The sequence below is a fragment of the Canis lupus genome, chromosome 25, assembly GCF_011100685.1.
Source record: "Canis lupus familiaris isolate Mischka breed German Shepherd chromosome 25, alternate assembly UU_Cfam_GSD_1.0, whole genome shotgun sequence".
In the NCBI taxonomy this organism is placed as follows: domain Eukaryota; kingdom Metazoa; phylum Chordata; class Mammalia; order Carnivora; family Canidae; genus Canis; species Canis lupus.
The window spans coordinates 48,782,689-48,800,600 of NC_049246.1; the positions used below are offsets into that span (position 1 = coordinate 48,782,689).

At 51.6% G+C, this 17,912-nt stretch overlaps 1 protein-coding gene across 3 annotated transcripts in view; it reads left to right on the forward strand.

Moving 5' to 3' along the window:
- Window positions 1–2,907: 2,907 nt before the first annotated feature.
- The window catches only part of UBE2F (ubiquitin conjugating enzyme E2 F (putative)), a 55,890-nt gene continuing 40,885 nt past the window's right edge, over window positions 2,908–17,912 (forward strand). Inside the window, exons 1-3 of one of the 3 annotated variants that reach the window (XM_038574339.1) lie at window positions 2,908–3,062; window positions 6,946–7,079; window positions 16,600–16,629. In XM_038574339.1, the coding sequence (XP_038430267.1) occupies window positions 6,962–7,079; window positions 16,600–16,629 (148 nt within the window). In that variant the 5' untranslated portion in view covers window positions 2,908–3,062; window positions 6,946–6,961. Of the gene's footprint in view, window positions 3,063–3,354; window positions 3,508–3,767; window positions 3,913–6,945; window positions 7,080–16,599; window positions 16,630–17,912 lie in introns of those variants that run through there. The other 2 variants (XM_038574340.1, XM_038574341.1) reach the window with 2 other exon arrangements.

The following is a 17,912-nucleotide window of genomic DNA, read 5'->3' on the forward strand; positions in this document are numbered from 1 at the left end:
ATGTCTACCCCGATGGGGTACCGCTGATGCAGGAGAGCCCTGCTCCATCCACAGCAAGTGCGAGAAGAAACATGGAGCTGGCGGCTAGGGAAGGCTGCCCCTCTGGGGCTCTACCAGCAGAGGGCCCTTCTCCTGCCCAGGCCTCACACCCTGGCCCTTGCAACAGGCGTTGTTAATCAGCTGGCACGCTGCCCTAGGCTGAAGGGTGCCCAGATCCCTGGCTTGCCAGCGCTGTGTCGTCCAGGTCGGTGAGCCGCCGGCCAAGCCAGGACAGCCTCTGGGATAGCCGTGCAGCCTGTATGTCCAGAGGCAGGCCTAGCTGAAAACAGAGGGCGGACAAAGGGTGTAGGGGTGCGAAGGACACCTGGTGAATTGTCTACCTGGTCTTCCTCTGGCACCTGCTCCCCTCTGAGAGGCTCTCAGCTGAACCTCTGCCCACCTACACAGTGGCTGCGTGATCCCAACCCAGCCAGCCTTCCCAGAGAACATGAGATTGGGAGGAAGGAGCAGCCCCTTTCATGGCCTGGATTGTAAGGATGTGTCTGAGGCCAGACCCCAGCTCCAAGGAGGCCTCTGGGAGGACCTGGCCAGCCACCAGAGGCCAAGACTCAGATGGAGCCACTAGGAACAAGAGGCCCGCACAGGACAAGCTCCTCAGGCTGCCCCCAGGTCCCCAGAGCTGGCCTCCCCGGCTTCTGTGAGAACTCCAGTCTTCTCCATCTCTTGTGCTTAAGCTAGTACACATTCCATTTCTGAAGCAGCCCTGGATGATGACAAGTTGCTTCTTCAGGAAGCATGCAGGTCAACTTTACGCCCTTCCCACTGCTAAAGGGCGTGGTGCACTGGTTGGGGGCAAATCCCAGCCCTTCCATGTCAGGCAGACTGCTTCTGTGCCTCGGTTTCTGCATTTATGAAACGGGGATACAGTAGTCCCCCCTGATCTGCAGGTGATATGTTCCAAGACCCCCCTGAGACCACAGATTCTACCAAACGATGCATAGACTGTTTTCTCATACATACCTAGGATAAAATTTCATTCATAAATTAGGCACCGTAGGGATTAACAACTGAGTACAGGAGTTAACAATCCAGTAGGCCTGAAATAAGCATCAGGTGAAGGCACAAGGCAGCCGGTGACATGGAGCTAAAAGTGGCTGCGTTTACCACAATGGTGGGATGTGGAGCACTGGGCGCTGGAGCCCGTCCTGCACGGAGTGGCCCCTTGGTGAGTGAGACAAGCCTTCGAGTCCTTCTAATTGCACCTTCACCTGCTGCCCTGCTCCAAGGTCTTATCTTCTCTGGCCAGGACTCCTGCAACAAGTGCCTGCCATACTTATCAAGCTGATGGGTTTTGACCACCTGTTGTGTGACAGCCTGGGGGAGGGGGAGGGGATGGAAGGATGGGGACCATGGCAGAGGAGGAGCCCAGGAGCTGGACTTAGGGAAATAGGTAGTGGCAGGAGTCTCCAGCTCCACGAAGGGGGAAGCATACAACGCCAGTGAAGCCGCTGAGGGACACCTGCACCTCCCAGACTGTAGGGCCTCTCTGAGCAAGTGGTGTCTAAGTTTAGGAAAACAAGAGCTAGCCAGGCGGAGAAGGAGGGCAGTGTTCCAGAACAGAAGGAATACCATGGGTTGGTTCTTCACTGGTCTTCTTGACTCCCTGCCTGGCTCCCCTCCCACGAGCTCAATGAGAGCCAGAAGCTTCTTTTAGAAAGAAAACTTAGTCACTCCCCTCTTTAAAAACCATTCAATGGAGCTTCTGGAAATAAAATTCTAATTCCTTGGCTCCTTCTTCCCGGTCCACGTGGCGAGCCTCATCTTTCAGAGGGCCCATTCCTCCGGAAGCCTCCTTGATTCGGTCCCCCAGCCCAGCGCCTATTCCAATTACAGAGATACCAATGGGCGTGGTATCTTTTTTTTTTTTTTAAAGAATTTATTTATTTATTCATGAGGGGCACACAGAGAAAGGCAGAGACACAGGCAGAGGGAGAAGCAGGCTCCCTGTTCCCAGGACCCCGGGCATCACGACCTGAGCCAAAGGCAGATGCTCAACCACTGAGCCACCCAGGTGCCACAGGACGTAAGAATCTGTCTTCAGCCAGCTAGAGATAGATAAAGCCCTTTGCAAATGTGCAGGAGGCGAAAAGAGGAATAAAAAGCCTTGCAGGGCAGCCCCGGTGGCACAGCGGTTTAGCACCGCCCGCAGCCCAGGGCGTGACCCTGGACACCCGGGATCGAGTTCCACGTCGGGCTCCCTGCATGGAGCCTGCTTCTCCCTCTGCCTTGAATAAATGAATAAATGAATAAATAAATAAAAATCTTTAAAAAAAAAAAAAAAAAAGCCTTGCAGACAAGGTGAGGAAAGGGTCCAGGCACTCCCGCGGGCTGCCCCAAGCGCACCTGCGGGAGCTCGGAGGCTGCTGCACGCCCCGCCCCCACCCCTCCTGCCGGGTCTTGCGCACCCGGGGCTCCGTGCGGGGCACACTGCGGGCGCCCCAGCCACCGCGGCGGGGAGCGCGGGCCCAGCTGCTCCTCCAGCGCCCAGCGCCGCAGACCCGCACATGCAGGCGAGGAGCACCCCGCAAATGAATGGAGGTACGAACGCGGCTCCGAGCTCCCCCAACGCGCGTGCGCAGGCTCAGGAAAAAAAAAAAAAAAAAAAACCACCCGGGGCGACCCCGCCCCCGGCCGCTACCCACCAATCAGCAAGGGCGGCCAGACTTGGGCCCGCCCCGGGCCGCGCCCTCTGCCAATGAGCGAGGTCCGGGCGGCCCATGCCGAGCCCCGCCCCGGCCGGCGCACGCCGCTGTCCGCCTGTCAGGATCCAAATAAAGTTCGCCGCGGCTTTGAATCTTTTTTTTAAAGCGCCCGCTGCCGTCGCGGCCGCCGCGGGCGAGAGCGGCCGAGTCCCCGCCCCGCCACTTCCGGTCCCGCCGCCCGGAGCCGGTGCGGCCGAGAGGGGCCGAGAGGGGCCGCGTCTCGCCGCCGCCGCCGCCGCCGCTGCCGGCCGGGCATGGTGTTGGGCGCCGGGCCCGCCTCGCCTGTCTCGGGGAGCCCAGGTGAGCAGCGGCGGCGGGCGGTCCCGAGGGCGGGCGGGCGGGCGGGGCCGGGGCCGCGTCAGGCCGGGCCCCACGGCGGGGCTCCGGGGGCCGCCCGCGCTCACGGCCTGGCTCGCGGGGGAGCCGCCGGGAAACGGAGCCCAAGGTCACCAGCCCGGCGGGGCCGCGGGGCCGCGGGTGGGATCCTGGGCGCGGCCCTGCCCGCCCCGGGCTCAGTTTCCTCGTTTGTCACACGAGCCCCTCCCCCACCCCGCATCCCCTCCCCTCCCCCACCCCGCATCCCCTCCGGCCCTGGGTGCGGGCAGGACCGGGCCCAGCCGCCCGAGAGTCCGGGTGGGAGCCCGCCGTTGCCCCGAGGACCGACTAGGAAGCGGGCGGAGCGCAAGGAGGGCAGGCCGGCCCCGGGAGCCATCAGGCTGAGCAGAAGCTTCCAGAAACGGGCAAGGTGGTGCCTGGGGATGACGGGGGGTGGCGGGGGACACATGGTCCATCAGCAGGCTGGGGGGTGCTCAGCGGGCGGCTGGAGGAGCTCCCCCCGCACTTACCTGCGGCCCAGGTAGTAGGTGATGCGGGAGGGGGCAGGTTAATGATGCCACAAGGGTCGGGCTCCCCAAGGGTGGGGCCGCCAACTGGGGCGACTCCCCGGGCGGTGAGGGAGGTTTCTAGGCCCCCCCCACCCCCTCGCCTTCTAAAGGAGGGAGCCGAGTGGACTTGTGTCCCTATAAGGGCCCCTTTGGGTAGGGACGGTGGTTGCCCCCTAGTGACCCGCAGTTCCATATTCTACCTCTTAAGCAGGAAGACTTGCAGATGCGGAGGAGCTCCCCGGCCCCCCCCTGGGATCCCTGCACAGGTGACATGGCCTGAGGTCGCGGAGTAAATATCATCGCATGACGATGAGGCTAGCAAACAGCGCCCGCGCCCATGGGAATCTTCTCTGGACGGCCGGAAAGCAGGAGGTCTCCCACCCAGAGGAGGAACTTAAACGGGGCCGATTGGGGCTTGTGGGATTTAGAGACTGAGCATGCTGTCTGATGCAGCCGGTCTGTCCCCAGGAATGCCGCCCTAACACGGGGTGGTTTGCAGGAAAGGGGCAGCTCCCTGGTAAAGCCTGGTCTCGGCGGGTGAAGCGTAGTAAAGAAGGAAAAGGGAATCCCGGAGCAACCGCAGGTGTTCGGCGGACCTGTTGGCGGCCTGAGTAATCCTCCTTGTTGGCATCTCTCTGGGGAGTCAACAGCCGCCGCATCGTTTCCGCGTTAGGCCTGTAGGTTTATCCCCACAGGGGCCCGCAGTCATGATACACACGGAGGACAGATAGGGGGTCGTCATACGCTTAGATTTCTCAAAACGCTGGGGAAGTTACTTTAGTATTGTCCTCGACGGACAGCAAGACACGAGTGTCACTGTGGTTTATACCTTGTACTCAGTGCCCCCCGAGTACTTATTAAGGGCCACAAGCTTGTTGAAGATTTTGCAAAGCCAGGAATCTATCTGGCTGGTAGTGGAGTTGAGTACGGGGCATATTCTCCCGCAGAGAAGACTTCAGTGTGGGGTAGGGTCATAAAAGAATAAGCAGCAGGGCTTCTGGGTGGCTCAGTGGATTGAGTGATTCCTGGTTTCCACTCAGGTTATGCTCCCAGGGTCTTGGGCTGCGTGCTCAGCAGGGAGCCTGCTTGGGGTTCTGTCTCCCTCCACCCCCAACCCCACCCACCCAACACCCAAAAACCCCAGAATCCTCAGCTTGCAGTGACACAGAGGAGTGTCTTGGTGTGAGCCTTTGTTACCAGGTCTTGCCAGCACTCTCTGAGTGGCTCCTTCAGCGCAGGCCCTCAGGGAGCTGGGTGGCCACCAGGCATGTGCCCTGGCACTCGCTTCTCCGTGGGGCTCTTTGTTTGTTACGACTTTCCTAGGGTACTACCTACAGAACTCTCTTTGCTCATGCTGGGCTTTTGTTTTATTTTTTGCCCTATTTGTATTGCCAAGGTCATCTAGAGGATAAAAAACAATTGGACTTTGTGAAGGATGCATGTCTTGGTCCATGTCTAGGCAGCCTTACCACGTGGCAGGACTGATGTGGCAAGCCTGGGTGTGTGGCGGTGGACTTGGCTGCAGCAGCAGATGCTGGTTTGTGATCCAGATCTGCTAAGGGATTCCTGACAAGATCATTCCAGGTGGGGGCCCAGGTAGGGGCTGAGCAGGAGAGCCTGGCTCTGGATGGTGCTGCTGTCTCTGGTAGTTGCAGGCTGGAGCCCCTGTGGGTGTTTGACCGTATTCCCACCCCCAGGCCCGGCTTCGTGAGGTTACCGCACCGATGCCTCCCTACCTGGGTAACACTGAGATGTGTGCTGGTTACGGTCCAGGCCGCTGTGTAGGCCTGGGGAGCTGGCATGGTCAAGTGGCAATGAAGACGCTAGTGTTGGTTGGTTTTCATATTGGTGTCAACTTTATTGAGGTATGACTGAGGTCCATGAAACTGTATATATCCAAAGTATGCAGTTAGATTAATTTTGATGAGTATATATACTCCTGAAATCCTCGCCACACTCAAGATGAAAGTGTTCACATCATCTCCAGGAGGGAAACTGATGTTTCTGTGGTGACTGCTTCTGGCAGCTGAGTGGCCTCAGACAAGCCAGTTCCTGGACCCCCATCATCACAGGATCTACATCAGTAAATTTAAAAAAATAAATAAATAAATAAAAAGTGGGAATTGGGGGCTGGAGGGGGGAACATCCTTCCCAGATTTGAAATTTTAGGAGCTTGTGTATGGTAATGTGTAAAAGAACCATCTTTTGAAGCATTTAGACTGTGATTCTTAAAGGGATTAAGTTTGTTTGTGTGTGGGTCATATATAATGAGAAGATCATATTCAATTTGTTGGGTTTTTTTAATGGCACAAATAATAGAAAATCTGACACTCTTTGGAGAAGGGGGAGATACACAGAAGAAGATGGTGTGAGAAGCTGTGTGAGGAACCAGGTTAAAAATGGTTAAAAGTACCAATGGGGAAGGGTATTCTTATTTTGGCTTCCAGGACATTGCCCTCAAACTAAAAGTTTTGTGTTTGGGTCAGGTTTTTCATTTGGAAGTTTTAAATCGTTTTCTTTGGAAAATAATCAGAGTAGTATTGAAAGGAAACAATATGAAAGCAACAATGAAATTATGGAAATATTGGGCTGGTGATCAGTTTTTTGTGTGTGTGTTGGTCTTTATTGTCCTTCCCAGTGAGTTTCTGGGGTGCCTGAAACACAGATGGGTTGGAAGCAGCCAGTGAAGAGAGTCTAGCGTGGGGTATTAATTATAACTTAGTATCGATGTTGATATTGCCTAAAAAATGTAAATAAGACACAGCATAAATAACTGCAAAGATGCTTCTTAAGGTTCCAGCCACACCTTTGTTAAAGGAAGAAGGAAAGGAAAGCATTGTGTTGGTCCCTCCTCACCAGGGCTGATGCTGCCCTCAGTCTGCGATGGGCTAGGCGCAGGGCCCACACACACACACACACAGGAGCGTGGTGCCTGCAGCAGAGAGGGGCACACTTGGCCGGCGGACAGTGGTGGCCCGATGTGGAACACCAGACCGTGAGCTTCCCTAGACCGCTGGGGCTTTGTCACCACCGTGTCCTAAGGCCTGGTGCCCAGTGAATGTTAAATGCACGGCTCTCCCTTTTTAAAATTTTCGTACTTTAAAAAATTAGACTTACGGAGGATGGCATAGAGATTTCCCAAATTAATTATAAAGAATGCAGTCTTATGAATGTACCTTATATGCTGAATTTTTCTGTAACTAAATTGTAGGAAAAAGTTAAGCACCTTTTATCGCTGTCTTCAGTTTCCGGTCATTGTCCAGAGACGTGTCCGTGATTCTGCTTTCGGTCTCTTTCAGGGTAAAGGTAGCAGTGATGCTGACGCTGGCAAGCAAGCTGAAGCGGGAGGACGGTCTCAAAGGGTCCCGGACGTCAGCCACAGCCTCCGACTCCACTCGGAGGGTGTCTGTGAGAGATAGGCTGCTTGTTAAAGGTAATGCCATCCACGTGAGCTGTTTCTCTCCTATAACGAGATGGAGTCTGATCGGAGGCTCTTTGGGGATATGAAGCAGCCAGTTGCTGAGTAGAAATACTTACTTGAAGATATTTTAAAATATAATAACTTATCACTTACAAGGGCTTTGTACTGTGGGAATACTCACAACAAGAAAGCGGTGTGTCTTATACACTTAGAATATGCTCTGTAGGGGCTGCCAGGGTGCTGGGGGGAGGATTATGGTACTGATAGCCCGCACGCCCGAGACTCTGCTCCCGGTGCTATCAGCATCTGACTGGGGGGCGTAGGGGGGAGGGTCTTCCATTCTCGTGCTCGGTCACAAGGAGTTCCAGAGTCCCTCTCCCCACACCTCAGCACTGGTTTCTAGTCTGTGAAGGGAAGGAGTGGAATTCAGTAATCTCTTAGGATCCTTCTGTACTTTATTCAAGTCACAGCCTGAGGAGAGCCTTGTACGAAATTAGTTCCCTTCACAGAATTGATAACAGAGTGTCCTGGAGCTGCAGTCTTTGCAGGAGGGTTTATATAGTGTGTGTGAATGTGTGTGCATATGCATGCATTTGTATGGAATTCTGGCGTTCATTCATTGATCAAGCCTACAACTGTCGGGCGCAGAGGCAGTTTCCTGGGGTCATGGGGACTACAGCAGACGAGGAAGAAACAGTTCCTGCTTTAAGGAGCTGAGAAGTTGCAGCACTTTTTACTTTATAAAGGCGTGTGTTTACACTTTTTAAGTGTATAGGAGCTAGGAAGCAAAGAAGGGCTACACAGTTGGTTAGGACCACCTGTGTTTGTGTCATATCTGGTAGACACCATGAGCTTGCTGGCACTTGTACGTCCTGACACAGTCCTAACGGCAAGAGAACTGGGGGGGGGTGTATGCACTGCTTGTCCTTCTCGGAAAGGTAGCACCACTGAGCTTGGCAGGAGTGGGACCAGGAAGGTCTCAGGGTCAGAGAGTCTTCAGCGGTGCGCTCTTCCTTATTCTCTCCCTGTCTCTGAATCTGGCCTTGGCTCTGGTTTATCCAGCTCAATGGATGATTGGCTAACGATGGAGTAAGAATTATTTCCTATGTGTTGACATTACCCACTATGCCAGATTGAATTCAGAATTTGTGATGGCACTGCAGGGGTCCGAGTGTGGGACATGGGCTGCAGCTCCTCACTCGGATGAGCCTGATAGGACTTGAGTGTCTTTCCCAGGTGCTCGCTCAAGGGTTCTTTCTGTGGAGGAAGCCAGGAGCCAAGCAAGCCAGGGAAGGGGTTCGATGTGTTGACGCAGTCCTTAAGTGGAGGAGGGTGTTTTAGTGCCTGGGAGTTACAGTGAGGAAGGCTCAGGTGCTGGCTGAAGAGGAACAGCTGGGAAGCAGCGAGTAGACTGTCTCATCCTCTTCACCGTACCCTTGTCATAGTTAATAGCAGCTCTTAGACATAGAGCACTTGAGACCAGGCCCTCTGTTGGACACTTCATGGGGCAGTTCTTGTTTGCTTTTGGCTAAGCCTTGCCAGGTGGGTGCTTTATTCTGCAGCTGAGGGACTGAGACCCAGAGAGGTTAAGAAACTACCCAAATTACAACTTTATTGTAGCAGCACAGCCAGACCCACATTCTGGGGTGGGGCAGGCTCTTGGGGGAGCAGACCCAATAAGCAAAAACTGAATGAGCAGAATGGAAGTGCAGGTCCACTGGAAAGAGCACTCAGGAAGGCGCAAGGGCTCTTGCATACCTTCCACATGCTCAGGGGATCACTTGGCAGCTCTTAAATGGCTCTTGGGCCTGATGCAGCCCAGAGGAGCCCATGGAGGCTCACAGAGCTAGACTCCAACCCGGTTCCTTGGACACATGTCTTTGGCTGGGTCTACAGGGCCTTGCTAAGGTCCTTTGGCTCTCTCATCAGAGAGAGGTGCACAACCACCTCCTGGGGTCATCTGTTTCCATCCTCCAGGGCACTGGTGATTATCAGGTTTCTGGGGGTGGTTGTGGGCAGCAGGGCTCAGTGTAACACGCACCTCATGTGGCCTGCTCCCTCCTGCCTCAGGAGGCTGTTGGACCCGGCTGGGCTGGCTGAGTGGTGAGCAGTTTGGGCATGTGGTGGAGGGTGGGTAGAGAGCAAGAGTGGGCCTGACCTGAGAGAGGGAGCTGTGAAAAACAGGTACATAATGAAGGATGCTCTGATGGTCCATGATCTCCTGGCTTGCATCTACAGCACTCCTTTGCTTGGGGGAGGTCTTCATTCTGGGGATTTCTGATGGTGGAAGTGGTGTGTGGAGTCCAGGAGTTTGTGGCCTTGTGGGGCACTTGAGGGGTGATTATGGTGAAGTCCTTTCTAGGGGAAGCCCCCTGTGGGGACTCTGAGAAAATGTTGAATTCCAGATTGCTATAGTCAGGACCATCATCCTGCACTATGGCTTTGGCTCCTGTGGGAATGTGACTTGAGGATCATTAGGTTGTAGAAGAGTATGTTTCATGTGCCTAGGGATTCGGTGCCATCGCTGGAGTCCTAGGAGTAGGGGCTTTGGGATTGGGATAGTTGTAAAGGAGTGTTCCTGGGACTGAGATCAGTGGAGGGAGATGAAGGACTCCGGAGCAGACAGAGCAAGAAATCGAGCTCCTGGGAAAGCCCCGGACAGCCTCTGCTCAGGGCAGGTGTAGCCTTCAGAGCAGCCCCCAGTCAGGCGAGATGGTCAGGTTTTCCTGCTCTGCGTGGATCATTTTTCACAGGGGCTGCCCTGAGAGGGGTGAGGGGCCTGGGGTGAGGGGGTCTATGCAGCCCACAGCCCCTGGAAAGACAGAGCTGAAGGCTATCTGCTGAAAGCCCTGTTGGGGTGGGGTGGGACAGGAGGGCTGTATATCCCATAGCCCAAAGGTGTGGGATCCAGCTTGTTGCAGATGGCTATAGGGTTGAACTATTGGATGAGGGCGATTGAAGGTTGGGAGGGACAGTTGGTGCTCGTGATGAGGGCCAGTAGTGGTGCAGAGCTGTAGCTCCTGTTCCTTTTCTTCCTCTGGAAGGCTGGAGTCCACTCTCCTTGGAAAAACCATAGCCTGCCTTGGAGCAGCTGGCCAGGGGAGGCCTCTACTGTGCTGGCACCTTGGTCACACCAGATTTTCATTTGCACCCCTCAGGTAACTCAAGGATGTCCTCCAGGCTGGAACTGGAGAGATGCTTGTAGCAGCAGCCCTGGAGGGTATAGAACCATCCTAGGAGTTGGGGCCACTGTGGAGAGTCAGATCTGGGCATGGCTGGGCCTAACTGGGGAGCTATCACAGGTATTTTTAGCCACAGGGCAGATGGTGCGGAGTTCCTGGTGGACCTTTGTGGGGCCACTGAGTCTATCAAGTTCTAAGTCTGATGGTGCTCCCCACCTACCACAAAAAGCCTAGCAGGGTCCTGGCTAGAAGCAGCATAGCACTGTAGTATAATGGGAGTGTGTGTGTCTCCTTGTTCTTTTTTTTTTTTTTTTTTTAATTTTTATTTATTTATGATAGTCACACAGAGAGAGAGAGAGGCAGAGACAAAGGCAGAGGGAGAAGCAGGCTCCATGCACCGGGAGCCCGACGTGGGATTCGATCCCGGGTCTCCAGGATCGCGCCCTGGGCCAAAGGCAGGCGCTAAACCGCTGCGCCACCCAGGGATCCCTCCTTGTTCTTTCATCTTTTCGTTCAACAGACATTTTAGTCCCTGCTGTGTGCCAGCCTACTGTTAGTGACCCCTGAAGACCCCAAGAAGCTCCAGGCTCACTGGCAGGAGCAACCTTTCACCTGTTAGTCTTCTTTAAATGTGGAGACTTGATCGAGCTGTGTTCGGGATTGGTTCTGGAATCAGGAATAAGAGGGAATGAGTCTGTGTGTACCTTTACCCATACCAGCCCCTGCACCCCGGGTGGTTCCTGGTGTTCTGGGGCTGGGCTATGTGGCTCTCCATGCTCCAGGCCTGGAGCAGAGAGCCCTGGTTGCCCACACACGTGTGCTTCATACCCAGTGTCCTGGGTCCAGGTGCCTCCTCAGGAGAGCTGCTGTGTCCACACGAGCAGTTCGGTCACGGGATGGGCTAGGAAGGGCCCCATTCCAGTGCAGTCCCTGGAAGAGTGGGGGAAAGAGAACTATTTATTGTTCTCCAGAGCTGCTTTCTCCATGCCAGGTCCTGCTGAGGACTCTGGGGGTGGGCTCAGGGCTTGGCTTGCCATGTGGGCAGAGTATTCAGAGCACTTAGCAGCATTGCTATATGTATTTTAAAAACTTGAGGGACCCCTCACTGACTTAAGTCAGTAGAGCATGTGAGTCTTGATCCCTGGGTCATGAGCTCAAGCCCCGTGTTGGGTTTAGAGCTTACTTAAACATAAAATCTTTTAAAATAATAAAAATAAAATTAAAAGCTGGAGTAGTGGCCTGGAGAGGAAGAGTCCTGCTAAAATGGAGTTAAGGCAGCTGGACCCAAGGTTAACCTTTAAAAAATGCTTTGTTGAAAGGTTAAATACCAGTGAAGCTGCCCAGGAGACTTGGTGGCCCCACTTAGGTGTACCCAGTAGCCCAGTGGGGCAGGGAGGATTGTGGAAGGCAGACAGGATTTCAAGCTGACCTTGTCAGCTCCTGTTGAAAGTGGGGGTGACATGAAGCCTTGGGTTCCAACCCTATTGATAAAGTCTCTGCTGAAGCAGCTATGCTGGTTTTCAGGGTTACAGCCTTGGTCCCTCACAGTGTGGAGGGGACCATGAGTGCTCTGGGCCTGCACTTAGCAGTGTGCTGCTAAAAGGCTCCTCGCCTGAGTGGAAGAGCTGATATGAGGCTCTGTGGGGTCTTCAGGCCTCAGCTCTGACAGTGCTGTCTCTGTGGAGGGGCTGATGCCCTTAGTTCAAGTGTATCCCGGATAAGAGCGCTGTACATGGAAGCCGAGAGTGCAGAAGGGATGCTCAGTGCATAAAGATAGGCAGAAAGCTAAGAAAGAAAGTTAGAGTCAAAGGAATCTAAGAGGTAGTGGTTCAGGTGGAAGGAGGTAATCAAGTCTTCTGGGAAGTAGCTGCCCTGCCTAATGGGGCTTGGAGCAGGCTCTTGCCAAGAACCATCTGTGTCTGTGATAGGCTCTTTGTCTTAGCTCAGGTTGTCATAAGCAAATACTATAGACTGGATGGCTTGAGCAACACATTTATTTTTCATGTTCAGAAGGCTGGGGAGTCCAAGATCAGGGCATCAGCAGATTCAGTTCCTGGCAAGGACCTCTTACCAGCTTGCAAGCATCTGGCATCTCTTCTTATAAGGGCACTAATCACATTGTGAAGGTCCCACCCTCATGACTTCAACTAACTCTAATCACTTCTCAAAGGCCCCACCTCCGGATATCAAATGGGAGGGGGAGCAGGGTTAGGGCTTCTAACATAGGAACTTTGCCAGGGAACACACTTTAATGGCTACTGTGGAATACATCAGTCCCATACTATACAGAGAGAAAGGCTTCTCACGTCTCAGGGCATGCATAGCAGGAGCACTGCCAGCTTGCTGGCGCATGTACTTGATTTGTCAAGCATTTCCTGAGTACCCTGTGTGTGCTAAGCCCAGGGCCAGGTACTCGGGTTGCAGGGCTGAGTTAGACTGTACTGCCCTACCATGAAGAGTGTGCAGATTTGAGTGGCAGGCAGTGTAGAGACAGCAAGAGCACTGTGTTGTGAGCAGCCTTTGGCAGAAAGAAGTGAAGATGTGCCATGTAGGGGCCACTGTGGTCATCAGTGGATTTTGTAATCTGATATTTCAGTGCAGTCATGCTTCAAGTGGGCTCTGTGGTTTGCTCTTTAGTTAGAAAGGAAGAGAGTCTAATTTCTCAGAAGGAAGTTGTGCAGCCACGGAATTGTGAAAGGTGCCCCTTAGAAAGGCTGGGCCAGTAAGGGGTAGAGGTGTTAGCATCTTGGAATAGGTGAGACTTTAGCAGGCTAAAAATATCTGAATTTCTCGCTATTTTACAGGTAGGGGTTGTGTCTTGCAGGCAGTGAGGTGATACAGGGAAGGACTGCTGCTTTGCAAAGAAGCCTGTCAAGCATATGAAACAATTTGCTTGTTTCTTTGGTCAGAGACTTCTTGTACATAGATTATAGATTCTAAGGCAATATCCACTGATATTAATAAATTCTTATACACCATCATTTGACATATAGAGAAACTGTGTGTCATTTGTGACAACTCCATTAAAATATGTGGCTTATTATATCTTCTGCACTGGACTGAACTAAAATGTTGAGTATCTTTATTGAAATTCTTGTGCTCCCAGGATTGTATTTCTTGCCTGCTCTTGGACCAGAAGCCTGCGGAGGCCCTGACTATGGTGGGGCTCTCCTGGCCCTTGTCCACTTTCCTTGACTGAGTAACACTGAACCTGGAAATGCAATCATAACTCTCACCTTTGGAGTTTAGTTCTAGAATACAATGTGAAGTTATTAAATAATAGCTGTGTGTGGGTATTGTAGCATGGCCAAATATTCAGTTGCTACTGATACCTGGGGAGAGTAAAAAATTCAGAGGTGTAGGCCCTATGTAAAACTTTCAGTGTAATGGGTCTGCACAGGACTAGTTGGGTGTTTTGTTTTGTTTTGTTTTAATTCATTTTATTTTTTATTTTTATTTATTTATTTTTAAAGATTTTATTTATTTATATGAGAGACAGAGAGAGAGAGAGGCAGAGACACAGGCAGAGGGAAAAGCAAGCTCCATGCAGGGAGCCTGACGTGGGACTCGATCCTGGGTCTCCAGGATCACGCCCTGGGCTGAAGACGGCGCTAAACCACTGAGCCACCCAGGCCATCCAGGACTAGGAGTTTTAAAAGCTTAGCAGGTACTAGATTCTGGTGATGAGTGCACAACTCCAAGTTTTACTAAAAATCATTGAATCATATGCTAAAAGTGGGTCTATTTTATAGTAAATTGTACCTTACCAAACCTGTTTTTAAAAAGGTTGGGGGATGGTGGGAAAACCAGCAGAAAACTCCCTGGGTGATTGATGTGCAGCTAGGGCAGAGATTCCCTGTCCTATAGTAAGGCTTCCTCCGGCCATAAGCCTCTTTTCCCCATGTCCCATCCCTGTGCTGCAGGGGTCCGGTTCTGTTGCTCGGTCACCACCACGCCCCTGGTCAGTGCCTTGCCGTCCTCCTGTGTCCTGACCTCGCTCTTTGCCGTCCCGTGGCACTAGATGGTCTTCTCAAACATTTTGCTTCTGTTTTGTGGCCCCTTCCTCCTCAAATCTTCTGGGCCTGTTTTTTTATTTTACTGGGTTTTTTAAAGCTGGACTACCAGAATTCTCACAATTGTAGACAGGACAGGCTCACCAGGCAAAGTCAATTCTGACATCAGTCTCTCAAAACAAGGGCCCCCAAGAACAATTTCTTCTAAGTTCTCACCAACAAGCTAAGTAATAGTATAATAAAATATGTAAATGCAGTTTAAAAATACACAGTTTAATTACATAGGTAACACTTATTTTAAAGTGATTAATACGAATGACTTCTCTGAGTGCCCTTTTTAAATACCTGGACCCCAGAGCGAACACATTCAGTGGGTCACCTGTCTGTACCCAGATTCTCGAGCAGCTGTCTTAAAGGCCGTGGGTCTCTCAAACCCTTGGCCTCAGAATGGAGCAATCTGCCAGTCTTCCCACCAACGTGCTCTGTGTTCAGCTGTGCTTTGTCACGGCCTCTGCCGTCCCCTTCCCCTCCCCTGCCTGCCGTTCCGTACTTGACATGAAGGAATTGTCGTATCCACGGCTTCTGTATTCTGACTCCCCATTTACTTCGTACTTCTGTAATCTGGTTTCCATCTTGCCACCTGCCTTCCTGTTTCTAGTGCGCTTGGCAGCATCAGATCCACATCCAGTGGCCTTGACTGGGGACTCATTTCCCTTGGACCAGTCTGTCCCCTGAATCACAGTGTTCCCCATGTATCTCCTCCTTTTCTACCTTTTGTCGTGAGGGACCACCTAGCCTTTGTCCTCTACTGTCTGCCGAGCTTCGTTCTTTTCACCAGTCTCCCTTCTGTCAGTCTCAGACTGGTGGCATCACCTCAGGGACTCCTGGGCCCTGGCCATGCACCCAGATTTCAGCTTCCTCCTCCCAGGACTGCCCCAGCATGACAGCCCCCTGCTGTCTCCGACCCTCCCGCCCCACATAGCCGGCAGACCCGCTTGTCCTCTGTGTGCTAGGTCACTCCAACTCTCCCTGCCTTTGCTAGGCCCTTGCTGCCTCACGGAGTGCCCACCTCACAGGTCACCTGACCTCTGCTTTGCCCTTTCTAAAGTTGTCTTCTTGAAGAGAGTGTGGAAACTTTTGTTCAGAAATGTCCCTCTGGGGATCCCTGGGTGGCGCAGCGGTTTAGCGCCTGCCTTTGGCCCAGGGCGCGATCCTGGAGACCCGGGATCGAATCCCACGTCGGGCTCCCGGTGCATGGAGCCTGCTTCTCCCTCTGCCTGTGTCTCTGCCTCTCTCTCTCTCTCTCTCTCTCTCTCTGTGACTATCATAAATAAATAAAAAATTAAAAAAAAAAAAAAAAAAGAAATGTCCCTCTGCTCTCTATTGCTGCAGATTCAAGATTAGAATTCTAACCCATTCACCCAGGGCCCTCTGAGATCCTGGCCCAGTTTTTCTGCCTTGTTTCCTGTTGCTCTGTTTTGTACCCATTGCTCTGATTGCACTGCATGCCTTCTGGGTCTGTGCTTGTCTGTGTTCTGTGTTTTTGCACATCACTAACAGCTTCTAGGAATGCTTTTTTTCTGCTGCTGCTGGACATCATCCTACTTACACTTTAAAGCCTGGCCCATAGATCTCCTTCCTCTAGTGTCCACAGCTGGGTGGAGTCCTTGTGCCCCTAGAACCCCAGAGCATGTTCTGTCTGACAACTTGCCTGCCCACTTATTTCTGGGTACCCCCAGACCTCAGCTCTTAATAGCTGTAGTGGGGGGGTTTGCAGCCTTGTCTTGGCAGAGGGATGCTGGGTTTAGACAGTGAGTGATGATATAAAGACCAAGGCTCCAAGCCCCCCTTCCTTGGGCAGGTGTTTACAGATAGTGGGATAAGAGCAGAGCCCGGGGCCCCCAGCAGGAGGTAGAGTTTTTTCTCACTGGAAAAGTTCAAACACGCTGGACGAGCCACACAGGAAGACGGGGTCTGAAAGAACTGGAAGAGACACAAGGTGCATATATAAATCAGATCCCAGGAGCAGTATTTCTGCTATGTGGGGGAACAAGACTTTCAAAAATACTTCAGTGACTGTTTACCTGTGGGTGATTTCTATGTGAATTTTAAAGGATTTTCATTTATGCTAAGTACATTTTCAGGGGCCTGTGACTATATTTGCTGGCACCCTGCAAGTCTCTTTATATATTGAAAACAATTCCATGGCTAAGTTTAAACATTAGACAAGTGTAGGTTTTAGTTACTTCAGCGTTCTGGGAGAAGTTGCCAGGTTATAGCTGGTGGTTTTACGTAGAGACTTGACTGATACTAACAGCAGTCTTTTTGTTTCCACAGAGGTCGCGGAGCTTGAAGCTAATTTACCATGTAAGTATAGCATCCCCACCCAGACAGTAAGTGCTGCAAAGTAATTGCATGGAGAAGCTTTTTTTATGTTTTAATAACCTTGCATAGCCGAAAGCCTGTTTTTCATATGTGTTGGGAGTAAGTTTTAATTTTGTGCAAACAGGTAACAGAATTTTGTCGAATCTCCGGTAAGAACTAGATATTTACCATCTCTGATTGTAGCATGAAGGTGCCTCCTCTCTCCTTGCAGTGGCAGAGATGATTTGGTTGGGTTTTGTATCTCTTCCACAATGTTCTGTCCTGCATCTTTTTTGAGAGGGAAAAGACCTATAAATCACTGACAGATGGTCCTGTTTTCATGAGGGACAGTACTACTTTTTGGTCCAGAAAGCGCTTGCCTGTAATGTATCTCCATGCATGAGCTGGAGTGACCACACTGCCCTTATGTTACTAGGTGTCCTCACCTTGTTTCATCCTTCCCACTCAGACACATAGACCCACCGTGCAGTCCTCAAGCTTACCTACCAGGCAGTTAATTTATGTGATGTGTCAAAGGTTCTTTCTTTCTTTTTTTTTTTTATCATCATACTTGGTTAAAAATAATTTTGAGGCTGAGGATGTTTGTCAGTGTGAGTGAAATATTTTATATGTGAACCTCCTGGTCTGAGTGAATGCTCTAGAGAGCTTGGTCTCTGGTCCACCTGACACAGATAAGCGATGGCCCCCGTTCCTGCCACCAGCTAAAGTTAGAAGGATGATAGTGGGTGTGACCCTTAAGTGGTTGTGAAATCATTTGAAAGGGTAAGTACACATAGTTTCTTATAAAATTATTTTTAATGTATGGTATTTATCTGTGGGTGTGGTGGCTTGTGGTATAAAATAGGTTCCTTAGTGTGGCTCTTAAAAATCCCTGAATTGCTTGATCTCAGTTTTCTTCTAGTCAGAACTGGAAGGAATTGTCTTGGGATTCTCTTAAAGGGTGGGTATACACACACAGACACACACACGCTTATATTTAATCAAACACCACAAAAACGTGCCACTTACACATGGTTCACTTTGTCCTTAAATGTGACTCTTACAGAAATGGTTAGTTTTTAGCTCATAGAAGATATTTTTAACTTTATCTAAAATTTTGGTTTAAAAACAAACATTGGGGGTGCGCCTGACTGGCTCAGTCGGTGGAGCACATACTTGTGAGCTTACTTAGGGTCGTGAGTTCAAGCCCCATGTTGGGCAGGAAGCCTACTTAAACAAACAAACAAAAAGTGAAAACAATTAAACTGTGTAATTGACTCTCAAAC